This window comes from Pogoniulus pusillus, chromosome 19 (genome assembly GCF_015220805.1).
Source record: "Pogoniulus pusillus isolate bPogPus1 chromosome 19, bPogPus1.pri, whole genome shotgun sequence".
NCBI classification, from domain to species: domain Eukaryota; kingdom Metazoa; phylum Chordata; class Aves; order Piciformes; family Lybiidae; genus Pogoniulus; species Pogoniulus pusillus.
Window position 1 is genome coordinate 13174227 of NC_087282.1, and position 16430 is coordinate 13190656.

Consider the following 16430-nt stretch of genomic DNA (forward strand, 5'->3'; position numbering starts at 1 on the left):
GGTCTCCAGACCCTGTCTGGGAAAGGTTCATCTTCTCCATCACCCCATTCCCTGTAACCTCTGTGTGCAGAAAAGGCTCAATATTTACCATGCCTTTGGCATTTGGAAGCCCTTGCTTAGGGAAGGGGTGCGTGGGCAGCAGGGAGCTGGGAGCTCCATCTGCTCAGCCCAGTGGCTGCAGACCCCATGGTGCAGGTTTTGTAGAGCCGTGGAATGATTTGAGTTGAAAGGAACCTTTTAAGGTCATCCAGTCCAACCCCCCTGCTGTCAGCAGGGACATCTGCAGCTAGAGCAGGTTTCTCAGAGCCACAACCAACCTGACTTGGAACTGTTCCAGGGATGGGGCATCCACTACCTCTCTGGGCAATCTGGGACAGGGTCTCTCCACACTTAGCATGAAAAGATCTCTTCCTTCTCTCTAGTCTGAATCTCCATCGTTGGGTTTAAACCATCACCCCTTGTCCTGTCACAATATGCTCTTCCAAAGTGGCTATCACCATCTTTCTTATTTGCCCCTTCAAGTCCTGAAAGATTAACAGAAGGCCTCCTTGGAGCCTTCTCTTCTCCAGGCTGAACAACCCCCATTGCCTCAGCCTATTCTCACAGCAGAGGGCTTCCAGCCCTCTCATTATTGGTGTGTTCTCCTCTGGCCCCTTTCCAACAGCTACATGTCTCTCCTGTGCTGAGGACTCCAGAGCTGCCAGCACTGCAGGTGGGGTCTCAGCAGAGAGGAACAGAAGGGCAGAATCTCCTCCCTCCACCTGCTGCCCACACTGCTGGAGGTCAGCCCAGGGCACAGCTGGCTCTGGGCTGGGAGTGCACAGTGCTGGCTCATGAACAGCTTTTCACCCACCAGCACCCCAAAGTCCTTCTCCAGCCCCTCATCCCCAGCATGTGCTGATACTGGGGGTTGCCTCAGTCCCTGTGCAGGACCTTGCACTTGGCCTTGTTGAACCTCACGAGGTTCATATAGTCTCACTTTTCAAGCCTATCCAGGTTTCCCTGAACAGATCTTGCCCCTCAGGCATCTCAGCTGCACCACTCAACTTCCTGTCATCTGCAAACATGCTGAGGGCATACTCAGTCCCTGGGGGTCTTCACGGAGCCAATTCTCCCCTCTGTTCTTCCTTGTGCCCTGGGGCATGGATGGGCTTCATGGAAGAATTTGGAGCTCAGGCACTTGAAAACAGCCCCAGGGACTGCAGCAGGTGTTACCTACAGATATCCCACACCTGACACCTGTACAAAGAGCATAATTTTTGACTCCTACCCCAAAATGTAGTATTTCCATGGGGAGGAAAAGGAGGCTCCCTGGCCCTGGAGGTAGGATCTGTAGCTTTTAAACCTGAATTGCAGCGGGACTAAAACTTACCCAGCGACTGACAGAAAGCTTCATTAACCTGCCCTCTTGTTTATTCTGATTTCAAAGCCCTTGATGCAGCAAAAAGTGAAGGAATTTCTCCAGGGAAGTGCATTAATGTTTCACTGGGTATTGAAGCACTTTGCTGCTGGGACACTTTCCATGCAATGGGCTGTCCCCACTTGTCCCCAGTTCCCCTTGGTCTTGTTAAACTTTGCGTGGCTCCGGGGATGCCACGAGGCAGCTCTGCCTGCAGCCCTCGCGTGGGCTAAAGCCCTGGGGGCTGCTGGTTTAATATATATGTAGATGTGTGTCTGCAGAGGTGCAACAGGCACACAGAGATGTATCCCAGCATGGTGAAGATTGGATGGGACCTCTGGAAATCACCTAGTCCCACTTCCCTGATAAAGCAGGGTCACCCACAGCATCTTGCCCCTTCCTGCCAAATCTCCAGAGAAGGAGACTCTACCACTTCTCTGGGCAGCCTGCCCCAGGGCTCCAGCACCCTCAGGGTACAGTTCTTCCTCCTGTTCAGATGGAACCTCCTGGGTTCTAGTTTGTGCCTATTGCCCCTTGTCCTGTCACTGGGCAGCAAGGAAAAGAGTCTATCCCCATCTTCTTGCCTCCTACCCTTTATCTCTTGCTGAGCATTGATCAGATCCACTCTCAGGCTGCTTTTCTCCTAGCCCAGCGGCCCCAGATCTCTCAGCCTTTGCTCCTCACAGAGATGCTGCAGGCCCCTCAGCATCTTTGTAGCCTCCACTGGGCTCTCTCCAGTAGTTCCTTGTCTCTCTTGAACTCATTAGGGTAGAGTACAGGGGAAGAGACCCCCCCCTCAACCTACTGGTCACACTTTCCTTAATGCATGCCAGGAGACCATTGGCCTTCTTGGACACTAGGACACGTTGCTGGCTTATGGGTAACTTGTTGTCCACCAGCAATCCCAGGTCCTTCTCTCAGAGCTGCTTTCCAGCATGTCAACCCCTCACTTGTTCTGGTGGAGGGGTTATTGCTCCCCAGCTGCAGGACTCTGCACCTGCCCTAGATGTATTTGTATTTGTCTATGTATTATGAACCTACATTCAAGGTGGAGCTGGAGGGCTCAGGGTTGGGTTGCTGAGATGCTAATGGGAAACACAGGGCTGGGTACCCTCCTCAACGCCTCAGTTGTGACTTTTCTGCACTTGCCCAGGGCATCAAAGGGCAGGGCTGGCCCTTCCCCACACCATGGGGTGGCTGCCAAAGCCACCTGGTGTCTGAAAAACTTTCAAATGAGAGCAGGTCAGCCAAAAGTAACAGCCCATTGGCAAAGGGGTCTAACCTGTTTCTTCTTGGGGAAGGGGAAAAAAAAAACCAAATAAAATATCGAGGTTCTTGAGTTTCCTTCAGCAGTCAGATTTGCTTAATTACATCATGGTTTATTTTTCTGACTTATTCAGTTCTCAAATATGTGCTTTAATGTAAGGAAATGCCAGGAGATTAAAAGCACATGGATATTTTACTCCTCTTTTTGGCCTCAGGGTGTTTGGTTTAATGATGATGCACAAGTCTTCCCCATCAGTAGGCTTCAGGAGCACTATCCAAAGGTGTTAGTATCTCCGTGCTGGAGAGCCAGGGAAAATTCTGGCACTGGAGGAGGAAATCCTATCCCAGTGGCCATCAGGAAAGTCATACAATGGTTTGCATTGGATGGGGCTTTAAAGGTCATCTAGTCCAACCTTCTTGCAGTCAGCAGGGACATCTTTAGAGCAGGTTGCTCATAGCCTCATGAACCTGATCTGGAATGTTAAGACCAAATCTTCCTTCCCTGGCACTGTTGTAACACATGGACGCAGCTGGGGATGCTGCCATTCGAGGACTCTGCTGAACCTGCCTGCAAACAGCTTGTCTTAATTTATTTTCGTTTTGAAAGTTATTAATTCGATGGAGAAGGCTCCCTCCTGGATCCCCCAGTATGGTCAGCCCTCACCTTGTGCCATCTCTTAAGCTGCAGGATGGTTTGGGCTGAGGCCGAGCAGCGGAACCAGCCCGGGGAGCCACTGATGTGGTGGAGGAGCCCCGATGGAAGAAGCTGTGGCAGGGAGGTGTTATCTCCCTGGTGAATGAAGCCTGGAGGCAAAACAACTCAAAAGCCAACTGGGGGAGCCTGGAGAAGGGCCTCCCTTGGGAATGTGCCCACAGCAGCTGCTGCTGGATCCTCCCTTTTGTATTTCTACCCTGCGTATGGTCTGGATTTGGGCAGACTTTGTCTCTGGGGAAATGGAGGCCCTGATGGGTGTGGGCAAATAAGTAGCATAACTGAAATATTTTGGTGCCCTTCAGGCAGGAGGCTCTGCTTGGGTGCCATGAGGGAGGCATTGCTGCCACCCCAGTGCTCTCTACCTCGAGGTGCTTGCCCCAGGGTGAGGTTGCTGCAAAGCATTTTCTTCAGGGCTTGGGGGGCTCCATGGGGTTATTTTGGTCTAAGGGGTGCTTGGAGAAGTAGGTCAGAGCCAGCAGTACATGTGGATGCTGCTGGGAGCTTTCTCTTTCTTCCAACCTTGCTCATCCTTTGGGTGCACCAGCCTTAACCGATGGGCATTTGGGAAGTTTGGCTTTTCCCTCACTATCCTCATCCCTGTCCTGCTGGATGAAGGCAGTGAGCAAGGCCCAGATGGGACACAGCCATGCTCCCCAGTGTTCTCTGAAGCACAGAACCATAGAATAATTTTGGTTGGAAGAGACTTTTAAGATCACCAAGTCCAACCATTAGCCCAGCACTGCCAAGTCAACCACTAAACCATGCCTTGCAGCACCACATCTACACAGCTTGGAAACCCCTCCAAGGATGGGGACTCCATCACTGCCCTAGGTAGCCTGGTCCAGTGCTGGGCAGCACTTCTGGGGAAGAAATTGTTCCTCATGTCCAACCCAAACCTCCCCCGGTGCAACTTGAGGCCATCTCCTCTTGTACTATTGCTTGTTCCTTGGGAGAGGAGACCAACCCCCTCCTGTCTCAAATCTCCTCCACCTGTCTGCAATGTCCCCCACCTGTCTCCAATTAAGGGAGTTGTAGGTAGTGAGAACACATGGAGGGAAAGAGAGAAGAGAGAACGATGTGCAGTGCTGAAGCTTAGGCTGGGATTGTTCCTCCTAGGGAAGAGAAGGTCCAGCACTGTCTCCAGCTCTGTTAGGAGTTGTGTAAAAGGTAAATTGTTCTCCTTGTTTAGGTTGCAAAGTGATTTTCTGAAATTCTGTAGCAAGACATGTGTTGGTTGGGGAGGGAATATTTGGAGTGCAGGAAGGCCAGCCCTTGCCTAGAAGAAGGTTGGAGATGCTTACCCCTGGAGGGTTTGGAGGAAAGGCTGGTCAGAAGTCTGCCAAGGCTGGGAGGAGAACATTGATGTGCTGCAACAGCACCTATTTGTCTGAAAAACGGTGGCTTAAGTGCCTGGGCCGGGTGCAGGAGCTGTGGCCAGGGCTGCTGGGTTTGATCTGAAGCCCTCAGCGAGTCTCCTGTTGATGGTCAGGGCTGGCAAAGCACTGGAAGTGCTTTTCTTTCTGAGTATCCCTTAATTAGCTGAAAGGGAATGCTGTCAAGTACCCAACTGAGAAGAAAAAAGATCTTCATGAGCCTGTGACTGGCCCAACATTTTGCTTCCATTTATTTTCCTCCAACCTCTTTGTTTTCCCTTTGAAAAAAAAGGGTGTTTTTCTCTGTCCCTCCATTTAACTGCTATTTACTTGCTGGTAAGTGGAAGGAATTCAACTGGGATCAGCCTGGCTCCTGCCAGCAACTGGAATTGAAAAGTTTCCATGGGGCAGATGTAAGAGCAGAGCCAGGGGGGTTGTTTTCCACCTGCTGCCAGTCCCTGCATCATGTCCAGCCAGGTTGGGTGGGTTTAATTCTCCTGCTTTTTGACTGGGATGCTGACAAGGGCCCCTGGGGGTTGCAGTGGGAGGTGCACAGACCCAGACCAGAGGACTTCTTCTTGCTGTTAATGAGAAACAGAAGATGCCTTGAGATAAATTTGGCAATGGGGAAAACATTTCTGTCTCTTCCAGCTTGGAAGAAAAGCATCCTTTCTCACCCCAGCCTCTGCAGAGGCAGGAAGGGTCCCACATATGGCCCAAGTGGGGTTTGATGGAGAGGCGACACAAAGTGGCTGGTGATTTTGCAAGGGATAGAGCAATCCTGGGCCACCAGCAGTGTTTTGGGAGGGCTACCCAGCCCACCTTCCATCAGGGGTTGGGAGCCTTCCCTCCTTCTCTCAGGTGAAGGAAGGCTTAAGGTGCTCCAGGTGCTTTCACCTGAGAGTAACACTGAAGATTTTTGGGGTCGTGCAGTCATGTCTTGGGTACATCAGTGTGTAGGTGGAAGTGTGATGCTAGCTGCAGTGGTGGTGAGTTTGTGCTGCCTTTGGGCACCCAGAGAGATGTACTTGGGTGCTGTGCTGGGCCAAGAGATAGACTACTGACCTTGGCCAAGCTGCTCCAGGTCAAGGAAATGTCATAGCTGCCCCATTGATGGAATGGCAAGGAGGGAGCTGGGGTGCAGGTGAATGTGAGGCAGGGGGAGAGCTGCTCCTAGAGTCACACTGGTGTCCTTCTCGGGTTTCAGCTCTCCCCTCAAAAGTGGCAGCATTCATCTGTGTCCTAGGCTGGGAGGCAGTGGGCAGCACTGGCCAGCCACATGTCCCAGTGCTGCTGGCCCAGTCCTGGTGCTGGTGTCAGGCTGGGTGTGCCAGTAGGCTGTTCCTCATGCTGTTCATATCCTGGCAGGTGCCCACTGGTCCTTCCCTGCCGTTTGCAAACATGGTGGTTTTGCCTTGGAGAGATGAACCATTGCAGAGCCATTTCCTGATGCTAGTGGTCTCCAAAGGGAGGAAATGTGGTGGGACAAAATCCTGAAGCTCCACCACCCCATCCTCCAGCTGCACTGTTGTCCCAGTTGTCTGTGTAGCACAGGAACTAGTTACCAGTGTGAGTCTGGCAGCTACAAGAAGTGGTCATGGTGGGGATTTGGAGGGGATGACACATTTCAGGGCTGAGGGAATAGGAAGAGGGTCACCATCACCCTGTGGGGGACAGGAGGATGGCTGTGGCAGGATGTGAGTGCTGAGGTGTTCCCAAGCTTGTTGTGTGCTCATGCAAGTGACCAGAGGAGGTTAATCATAGTCACAGCTCAGTGAAGTTTGGTCAGGTCATGGCTTTTCCAAAGGCTGACAATTTGGGACATGCTGCAAGAAGACCTCCAGGGCCACAACTGACCCACATCGTCCCACTGGAGTTAATCATTGCTATCAGCTCTCAGACCTGCTGGCTTTGGTGATGGGAACTTGTTGGAATGGTACAGCTATTGGAACTTGAAATACTGGGACATAAGCCATGGACAGGCAAGAGTGCACGAGCTCAGAAGTACTGAGTTAAGATAAAATAGAAGGTTGGAATGACCTTAGAGAATGGTGCAACAAATACAAACAAATGTGGGGCTGGAGCCTGTGGTTTTTGCCTATCTCTGCTGACTTAGATTGTTTAGACACAGGAACTGTCTCCCCAGAATCAGGGCAAGGAGCCAGCACATGCAGCCTGAAGGACACCGCAACTTGCCAAGGTGCATTGGGCTGCAGGGAGCTGGGCTCCCTGATGCTAACTCTGATCCTGACCATGACTCTGACCCAAAACCCTGTGCCCAACACTGATCCAAACCCAGATTTTAACCCTGTCCCAAGCCCTAATCCTGACCTTGACCCTGCCCATGTCATAAACTCCGACCCTTTTCTCTGCCTTTCATTTTATAGGGTAGACATAGGGTTCTATGATTCTGTGGTTTCATTGCCCAGCATGGTCGTGCAGAGTGGGGCAACCTGGAGCAGCCAGTGGCAGCTGCAGCTCTCCTCCATTCTCACCACTTACCCCAATGGGCCTCATGCTACCAGCTGCACTTAGGACTGGATGAGGAGGGAAGGATATGATCCACTTTGGTCACCCAGTTCCAATTGGGAGGTCCTCAGAGCTACTGGTTCAGCCCTGAGCTGCTGCGCTGGGACATGTGTCCTCTGTATGCCAGGGGTGTGTAAATCTCAAATCACTACAAATGAAGCCCAGGAATCATGAAACTTAGGTTCCATAGAATCATAGAATGGTTTGATTTGGAAGGCACCTTAAAGATCATCTAGCTCCAACTCCCTGCCATGGGCAGGGACACCTTCCACTAGACCAGGCTGCTCAAAACCTCATCCAGCCTGGTCTTAAACACTTCCAGGGAGGCAGAGTCAATAGCTTCTCTGGGTAACCTGTTCCAGTGTCTCCCCAGCCTCATCGTAAAGAACTTCTTCCTAATGTCTGATCTAAATCTCCGCTGCTCGTCTTTCAAACCATTGCCCCTTGTTCTGTTACCACAGGCCCTTATAAATAGTCCCTCTCCAGTTTTCTGTAGCCCACTTCAGGTACTGGAAGACCACTATAAGGTAATTTTTGATCCCAAGTCCCTGAGGTAGGTTCTCAAAAAATAATCTGGGGATGCTTGGTGGTTCCTCTACTGTATTTTCCCCACTCTCTTGCTGCAGAGCTGTCAAAGAGGTGGGGATTTCTATCCTTTCAAGGAGTGTGGGGGGAAATCCAAGGTGCTGCATTGTTTGGGAGAGAAATGACAGAGGAAAAAAAATAAGGAAAGATGGCAAAAATCAGCAGGAAGGTGCCTGGGTTTGCTGCCACGCATTTGCATGAGGGGGGCAACCAGACTCCTAGCTGTTCCTCTGATTCTGTAACCACTGTTGGTGCTCCTGAGGCTGGAATGCTGATTCTAGGGGGTTTTAAATACATATATATATATATATAAAATACTTTCTTCTCCCTGTGGGTGTGTTTTGAAAAGGGGCTTGGGAACAATGAGAATTAACGAGCAGATAGAGAATTAAACGCAGGGCTTGAGCCTTCAAATGTGTGCAGATTGCAGCGCCCGCGGTGGTGCCAAGATAAACGCTGTCAGGAATAAACATCGTTTGACATGAAAGGCTAATTACAGATTGGAGCTCCGCGGGTGGGAGGAGGGAATTTTCACCAATTAAAAAGGAACTTTGCTGGGTTTCATCAAATTGGTGCATTAAAATGCAGCCAAAGACTGGTGAAGTGTTCGATGGCATGGTTGAATGAGGGGATGCTCGCCCTCCAGGACATGCGGGTTTGGTTTCCCACCAGTGCTAAAGGGGTTCTGCCAGCTCGTTCTGGCAGGAGCTGCATGAGGGCACTGGTTTCAGCCAGCCTCTGAGAGTTGCCCTCTAGGCACGTAGCCCTAGGTTTTCATCCACCCAGGGAGGTGAACTGTGGGCAAACTTGATCCCATGCAGCATCACTTGAGCCACCCAACATCAGGAGAGATGGGACAGCAAGACCCCCATGCTCCTAGAGGGTGTAGTCATGGAAAGATGTCTAGCTGGGATGTGGTGGATGTGAGCTGATGTGGAGATGGAGCTGTTGCAACCATAGCTCCTCTTTGTTGGGTAACTTTAGTGTGTGGTAGGTGAATCATCTCCCAAAAATTGTGTGCCAGAAGGCAACACAGAGAAGAAAAACCTTCTTGGCCTGCTGAGGAGAGTGCTGGGGAGAAAATTCCAGCCTGGGCACATGGTGGGTTTCAGCTGCAGAACACATGCTGCCTTGTTGCTTTTGGATGCATTTCACAAGAATTTGCATTTCTGGACCAGCTCCGCAGCCTCCAAGGCTGAGCAGAAGCTGGGCTGTGGACAGGGAGGACATGATGCAGCTCAGACATGATTTTGAATGCCATTTTGCTCCAACCTGGGTTGAATTTTATGGTCTTGGGATGAAAGGATGCAAAATGTGGCTGGGGCTGAGTTTCTCTAAGACAGTCAGTGCAGAACCTCAGGCAAACAGTCTGTGCCTGGCACTTGCCAAGAGAAACCACAACTGCGTCTCCATCCCTACTTAACGTGGCCGCAGGACAGCTCATATTGGGACTTTTCTCTCACATAAGCTGGGATCTGTCACTTAGTGGTTATAGGAGGTGGCCTGGGCACCATCTGTGAAAGCCCCCTACATCCTTGAGGGACAGGGAAGGCAGAGAGGCTCGATCGAGAGGGATGTGGTAGGGATCATAAAGCAAAGTATGTTCTCATCCTGCTTTGCTCTGATGCCCTGGGCTCCTGAGCCAGTTAAATTTTGGTTTTTTTGAAGTCTTCTACAGAGAAGGCTTGCTGGGTCTGCTGTCTGAGACGCTGTTGTGTTAGCCATGATCATGGGACCATGTCACAGTAATGGTAGCTCCCACTTCAAAACCCACTTGGACGCATTCATGTGTGACTTGCCCTAAGTGATCCCACTTTGCAGGGGGCTTGGACTCAGTCTCTGGAGGTCCCTTCCAACCCCTAGCACTCTGTGATTCTATGATTCTTCCTTAGTCTGTCCTAATATTGCCACTAATGGGACACTGAAAGGGTCTTTAACCAGATATGGCCTGGAAAAATTCCTCTGAATAATGCCATTTATCCCAAATTTCAGGCTGTTAGGGAATTATTTTTGAAAGAAGGGAGGAAGGAGAAGTCAGCCAAACCTGATAAATGAGGACTTTGTTCTGAAGCTTTAGGGTATGGTACCAAGCAGGGCTTGCTATACAATTAATGAGTTTAGCTGGCATTTAGCTGCACATGATGCATGCTAGCTGCCACCACAGCACCCCAGCACCACCTCCCATCCAGAGGAGCCTGCCTGCTCCTCAGCTTTGGTTTGCTGCTCCTCAGCTTAGTTTCCCTTCCTGCCGTGCATTGTGGTGACCTCCTCAGAGTTTGTGTCTGCCTTCATTTAAGCCTTGACCAACCCTCCCTGGGATGGGCTCAGTCCACAGGGGGTGTAGAGTGCATGGGACAAAGCTGTCGGGAGCCTTTCAGGCTTTGAGCAAGCAAGAGGACAACGCAAGTTGCTTGTTAAGGGCAGAAGATAAAACAGCTGCTTTGTTTTCATCGCAGATGTGCTGCAAGCAGCAGTCATTAGCTCCACGGAGGGTGGGCACAGTCAGCTGCTTTCCCACAGTGTCTGCAGGGGCAGGGCCACCAGGTTGCCGGGCAGCCAGATCCCCCAAAAAGGGTGAGCAAGGAAGAGCCTTTGAAAATGTGTGATGAGGTTTGTCATGCCAATAGAGCTGCCCTGACACCAGAAAACGTGAGTCAAGAGAGTGTGTGCCACAGCAGAAGTACAGAGGGGGAGGTGGAAGTGGTTCCCGTTTGGCTGCCCCGTTTGCCACAGAATGACAGGGGCTGGCAGGGGCCCTGGGACATCATCCATTCCATACCCCCACCCAGAGCAAGTGCACAGCGCTGTGTCCAGGCAGGCTTTAATGACTCCACCTCAACATGAGGAGAAACTTTTTTCTTGTAAGTGTGATGGAGCACTGGAACAAGCTGCCCTGAGAGGTTGTGGGGTCTCCTCTGGGCGTTGTGATCCTCAGCAACCTGCTGTGGGTGACCATGCTTTATTAGTGAGGCTGAGCTAGATGCCAGCCAGAGGTCCCTTCCAGCCCCTACCATTCAATGGTTCTGTGCCACGCACCCTTTAGGCATTGGTGAGCATTGAGAAGATCTCTCCTCAGTCTTCTCTAGGCTAAAAGCCCTTCAAGAAGCACTTGGGGAAGGCCACCTTCTGCAGCCTGTCCCTGTCCTCTGCTGCAGTTGCCTCTGGCTGCCCGGGGCGAGAAGCCGTCGGAAGTGAGGGAAGACACTTCCTCCAGCGGCGGATCTGAGCTCACCTCCTGGCCCTTGATCCCCCCAGCCCGGGGTATGTGGGTCAGCGGGGAAGCACAGCTGAGAGCGACGTCCCTTCCTTCGCCCTCCCTGGGGACCCGTTTTTAAAGGAACAAGTCTTACGCAGTGCCATTTTTAATGATGCTTTTGGGAACAATGAGCTCAATACCAGGAGGCTTGGATATGCGTCTCCAAGCAGTGATGTTTTCTCCTGTTGTTTCTCACCTTCCTGTGAACACCTTGCTCTGCTCTGCCATGCCCAGAAAGCTTTCTCTGCTTGGGAGAATACCAGCATGGGAAGAGGACTTCATCCTTTTTTGGGTGGCTTTGCTGGAAAGAAAGGTGGTTTGATGTGTAGCACTTGCTGGTACCAACCCCAGGGACCCTGCTCACCTCTTGCTGCCATGAGGGGCAGATGTGGTGCTTACAGACCTCCCTGGACTCTCATTCTCATCAACCCCCATAGAACTGTAGAATGCTTTAGGTTGGAAGGGGTCTTTAAAGGTCATCTGGTCCAAACCTCTGCACTGTGCAGGGTCATCTTACTCATCGTGGTCAGTTGACCATTATAGGTTCCCACCCTCCCATTTGACAGCCTTTCTCTGCCTTAAGGTTCCTGTCAGTGTCACACACTGGCAAGAGAAGGATCTGCTGGCCAAGGCATGCCTGGTCCCAGAGCTCCTCCAGCACGGACACAGCTTGATAACGTTGGGCTGATGGGCAAATGGGTCCTGGGGAGGACAGCTTGCTTGGCCATGTTACCCACATCTACACACAGCATCCCTCTTGCCCTTCAAGTTCTTCAACCATTGTATTCCTCTGTGCATGCTGAAGACCAGGCTGCTTTGGACCTGCCATGGGCCAACAGTTTGACCATCTTTAAGTCAAGGTGGGAAGGAGTAATTTATCACAGTATCACCAAGGTTGGAAGAGACCTCACAGATCATCAAGTCCAACCCTTTACCACAGAGCTCAAGGCTAGACCATGGCACCAAGTGCCACGTCCAATCCTGCCTTGAACAGCCCCAGGGACGGCGACTCCACCACCTCCCCAGGCAGCCCATTCCAGTGTCCAATGACTCTCTCAGTGAAGAACTTTCTCCTCACCTCCAGCCTAAATCTCCCCTGGTGCAGCCTGAGGCTGTGTCCTCTCGTTCTGGTGTTGGCCACCTGAGAGAAAAAAATTTGCAGCACTTCAGCTGGAGCTGTACCCTGTGTGATCATGCTGGGGATGGGGGGCTGCTGGGAAACTCACAGTGCCAAGTAGGGTCAGCAGGGGGCTGCTGGGGAGGGACAGCATACATCGAACCACCTCTCACCAGAAGTCATCTTCACTCTTCCTTGCAAAAGGAGAGTGCTTTAAATACCTTTTCTTCTTTCCTTTTAACTAGAAAAGTCATTTTTGAAGCATTTTGTATTTCTGTGAAGGCATCCCTTGGAGATGGGGGGTTTCTAGACAATCATCAGCCAGGTCCTACCATGGCACCCAATTCAGCAGCTCCAAAACCAGCCTCTTCATCTGGCATTCCCAGGAGGTGGTTGTACTCACAGCACCTTGATACTTGATCAAGTCTTAATCCAACTCCAAGTTCTGTGTGGCTCTTGAGCTCCTTCCAGCTCTGTCCTCAGCTGGATTTGGTCCATCATTTCTTTTAGGATCTGCTTGATCACACTGCATTGCTGATAAGGCTTCATGCCTCTTGTGGGGGCTTGTCTTTGTGTGTTTCAGTATCTCACCCAGGTTATCAACCAAGGAGGGTTGCGAGGTGTGGCTGGGCTAGGAATTAATCACCTCATCCAAACCTTGTGGAAATCAGAAGCAAATATTCCCTTTTTTTTCTTTTTCCCCGTGGGGTTTAAATCAAGTCCTAACTTCTCCAACACCAGAGAAGCAGCCTAAGGGCAGTCCTGACTCAGGCTGGTTAAACCTTGCCTGATTTCTACTGGAGGAATGACTACTTCTGCCCTTCATATCCAGGAAAACCCAGGAGACATTTCAGTGCTGCCTTGCATGCATTGCCAAAAATAAACCCTTCATCCCAGGCAGACCAAAGGACTCCAGCCCTGTGTGTGGAAGGGCAGACTTGGGGCTACACTTCATACGAATCCCTTTTCTTCCCCCCCTAACTTATGATCTCTCTCTGGCTTTGCTCCAGCTTTGTCCAGACCCATGTGAAAAGAGCTCCCCACCGTCCCACTGGGGTGAGTGTAAATTGTGTGACCTGCTCCTGGAGGCTGTTCGGATATGAATCACACCAGGACCAAGGCAGTTTTCTCCTAGCCTTAGACTTTGCCATGGTTTCTTCACAGCCCTAGAGCTTGCCCAGCCCTTCTGGCTTCCTGGAGCTTCGCTGGGAAGCTCTGGGAAGACAAAACCCGGCTCTGGAAGTGGAGCTATTGTTCGTACTAATTTTAACTTGATGTTCTTCCCCAAGCCTATTTTTATTCATTGCTTGTGGTAAGCCCTTTCTCTAAGGTAGAGCAATTTGCCACAGGACTTTCTCTTTCCCCCCTCCACGTGTTTACCAATCTGAAGTGAGCCATATCTCCTCTTTCCAAGCCCAAAACTGGAGCAGCTTTTAAGCGCCCATTGCTGAGCTTTGTGCCCTGTCTGTGCTTTGATCTCTGCAGGTGAGTGTGCCTGTTCTTTCGGGATGGGGGCCCAGAGATTGATATTGCTTATTTGCATGTAAGTCCTGGGGGGTTATTAAGATCAGGAGCTGGCCCTTTAAATGTAATCCTTCACTTTATGCTTTTATTTCCGCGTTTCTTCAAGTAATTTCCAAAAATAACAAAACTTCAAACATGAGGGAGCCATCTAACGTTTTACTGCCTTGGCTGGAGTAGAAGGAACATTGCTGGAAGTATATTATCCAATTTAACGAGCCTTTCCCATCTTGGCTTTGCTCCCACCCCTCACCCCCTCTTCTCTTGGAGTTGTTTTGGACAGCTTCTTGGAGTTGTGCCACCTAATCCTATTAGAAGGACTTTCATTACACTGTGTCTTGTGTTTATAACCAAGAAAATCAGCTGGAGAAGGGGGGGTCCTCACCCTCTCCCTTCTCCTTTTGCATCTTGCCCAGTGTCCAGACAAGAGCCCAGCGAGCCTCACGTGGTTCCTGCCCAGCCTCTGCTTTTCCTTTTTTATTCCTCCACTGTGCATTTATTTAGGAAGATTTTGGAGTAAATTGAGTCCTTGCAAAGTTATAATTAATTTGGAAGGGTCAGTTCTTCCCAGGCTTCTTTGTGTGGCCTTTTCTGAAAGGCAGAGTGGTTGGAGAGGTTGTTAGAGTCAGGGTTTGCTTTTTCTGGCTGTTTTCTGAAAATCTCACCGCTCTGGAAGGACGAGTTGCTGTTGTCCTGGTGTGAGGCTGGGCTGAAAGGGCTGACCAGAGGGCTTGGGCTGGGTGCAAAATGAAAACAACCCCAAAAAAGAAGAATAAAAGAAAAGCAAGGAGCACATGTCCTGGGGGCTGGGTGCAGAATGAAAACAACCCCAAAAAAGAAGAATAAAAGAAAAGCAAGGAGCCACATGTCCTGGGGGCTGGGTGCAGAATGAAAACAACCCAAAAAAAGAAGACTAAAAGAAAGGCAAGGAGCACATGTCCTGGGGGCTGGGTGGGGCAGGTCATGCTCCTGAAGTTGGGAGATGCTCCAAGAGGTCCCTTCACTTGGGTGCTGTGTAGGACTGAGGATCCTTTCTCTATCTGTCCATCCTCCTTGCCCCGTGCCTCACCAAGGGGATCTCTTGCTTGCCCTCAGAGCTGGTAGACTGTGATTTTGCTTTTTCTTTACCACATTGCTTTTCTTGAAAACCTGCCTTTCCTCCCCCAAACAGTCACAGAAGCCATTAACAGTAGGAGAGGTAAGGGCAGGGAGAAGATGACAAGCTGAAATAATCTGTAAATAATCAAAGTTTCTGTAAAAAGACAGACAGACAGAGTGGTTTTCTTCAGAGATGGGTTGGAAGAAGATATGAGATCATGATCCTTTTTGGGCATCACTGGGCAGGGCACAAGCCATGTGTCTCACATCAGCTCAACTGCAAGGAGAAATCCCCACTAAACATGGGGGTAGTGAAGTAGTTCTGGCACTGGGGAAGGGGGAGCAGCAGTGGATGAATGTGGCACCTGGAAATATAGACCTAGAACTCAAATGCTTCATAACCAAAGCCAGGGAGCAGGGGGGTCTCAGGAGCTCAGGGACCTTTTGGCCAGGGAGGTAGAATCATGGAGTCATAGAACTCTTTTGGTTGGAAAAAGCCTTAAGATCATCAAGTCCAACCTAGCCCAGCACTGCCAAGTCCACCACTGAAGTCCCTCAGCTTTGAAACCCCTCCAAGGACGGGGACTCCATCACTGGCTTTGGACAGCCTGTACCAGGGCTTGGCAACACTTTTGGGGAAGACACTGTTCCTCATGCCTAACATAAACCTTTGCTGGTGGAACTTGAGGCAGCTTCCTCTTGTCCTGTAATTTATTCCTTGGGAGAATAGACCAACCACCACTTCTCTCCAACCTCCTTTCAGGAAGTTGTAGAGAGCCAGAAGGTCTCCTCTCAGCCTCCTTTTCTCCAGGCTGAACAATCTGAGTTCTGTCAGCTGCTTGTCACCAGCCCCCTTCTCCAGATCCTTCAGCAGCTTCCTTGCTCTTCTCTGGATATGTTCCAGCACCTCTCAATTGTCCTTCTTGCCGTGAGGGGGACCTATGGAAGAAGCATCAGTGGAGGCATTGTCACACACAGAGGGGCCGTTAGAAAAGTGGTGAAAGCTGGATGCCTTTCCTAGGACAAGTATGACCCTAGCAGTGGAGAACAAAGGGAAAACTTGGCCACGTCTCTATCACAGGAGTGAACAGTGAGGTGCTGCGAATTGCACCCCAGCCATGACGCCAGTGGGCAGTATGGGTGGTAGTCATGTTAATTAACAGCATGGAGGGTCTGCTGAGACCACCTTCAAAGCCAGAGTTGGTCCCTGGTTGTTCCCTTCCTGATCACCATTTGGTATCTCACCCTGACCATTGCTTTTCTTCTCTTTCTCCCCAGCATGGGTTGGCTCCTTGGCCATGGGCATGATTTTCTTCTGCTCTCCTATTGTCAGCATCTTCACCGACCGAATTGGTTGCAGGACCACAGCAGCCTCAGGAGCTGCCATCGCCTTCATCGGACTCCTCTCCAGCTCCTTCACCAAGTAAGTCTGCACAGGGGCCATCCAGCTCCTCAACAAGCTCCTCTTTCTCACTGTTCCCTGCAATCCCCACTGCCTACACATTGCTGCTGCCTTCTGGGGCAAAGCACGTGGTTTCCATCCACATGAGAGGTCCTGGCACCCCCACAGC

At 50.8% G+C, this 16430-nt stretch overlaps 1 protein-coding gene across 1 annotated transcript in view; it reads left to right on the plus strand.

The window, feature by feature from the left end:
• SLC16A2 (solute carrier family 16 member 2) overlaps positions 1–16430 on the plus strand; it is a 46528-nt gene that overhangs the window by 16244 nt on the left and 13854 nt on the right. The window contains exon 2 of the mRNA XM_064159359.1: positions 16138–16282. Within this exon, the coding sequence (XP_064015429.1) occupies positions 16138–16282 (145 nt within the window). The remainder of the gene's footprint in view (positions 1–16137; positions 16283–16430) is intronic.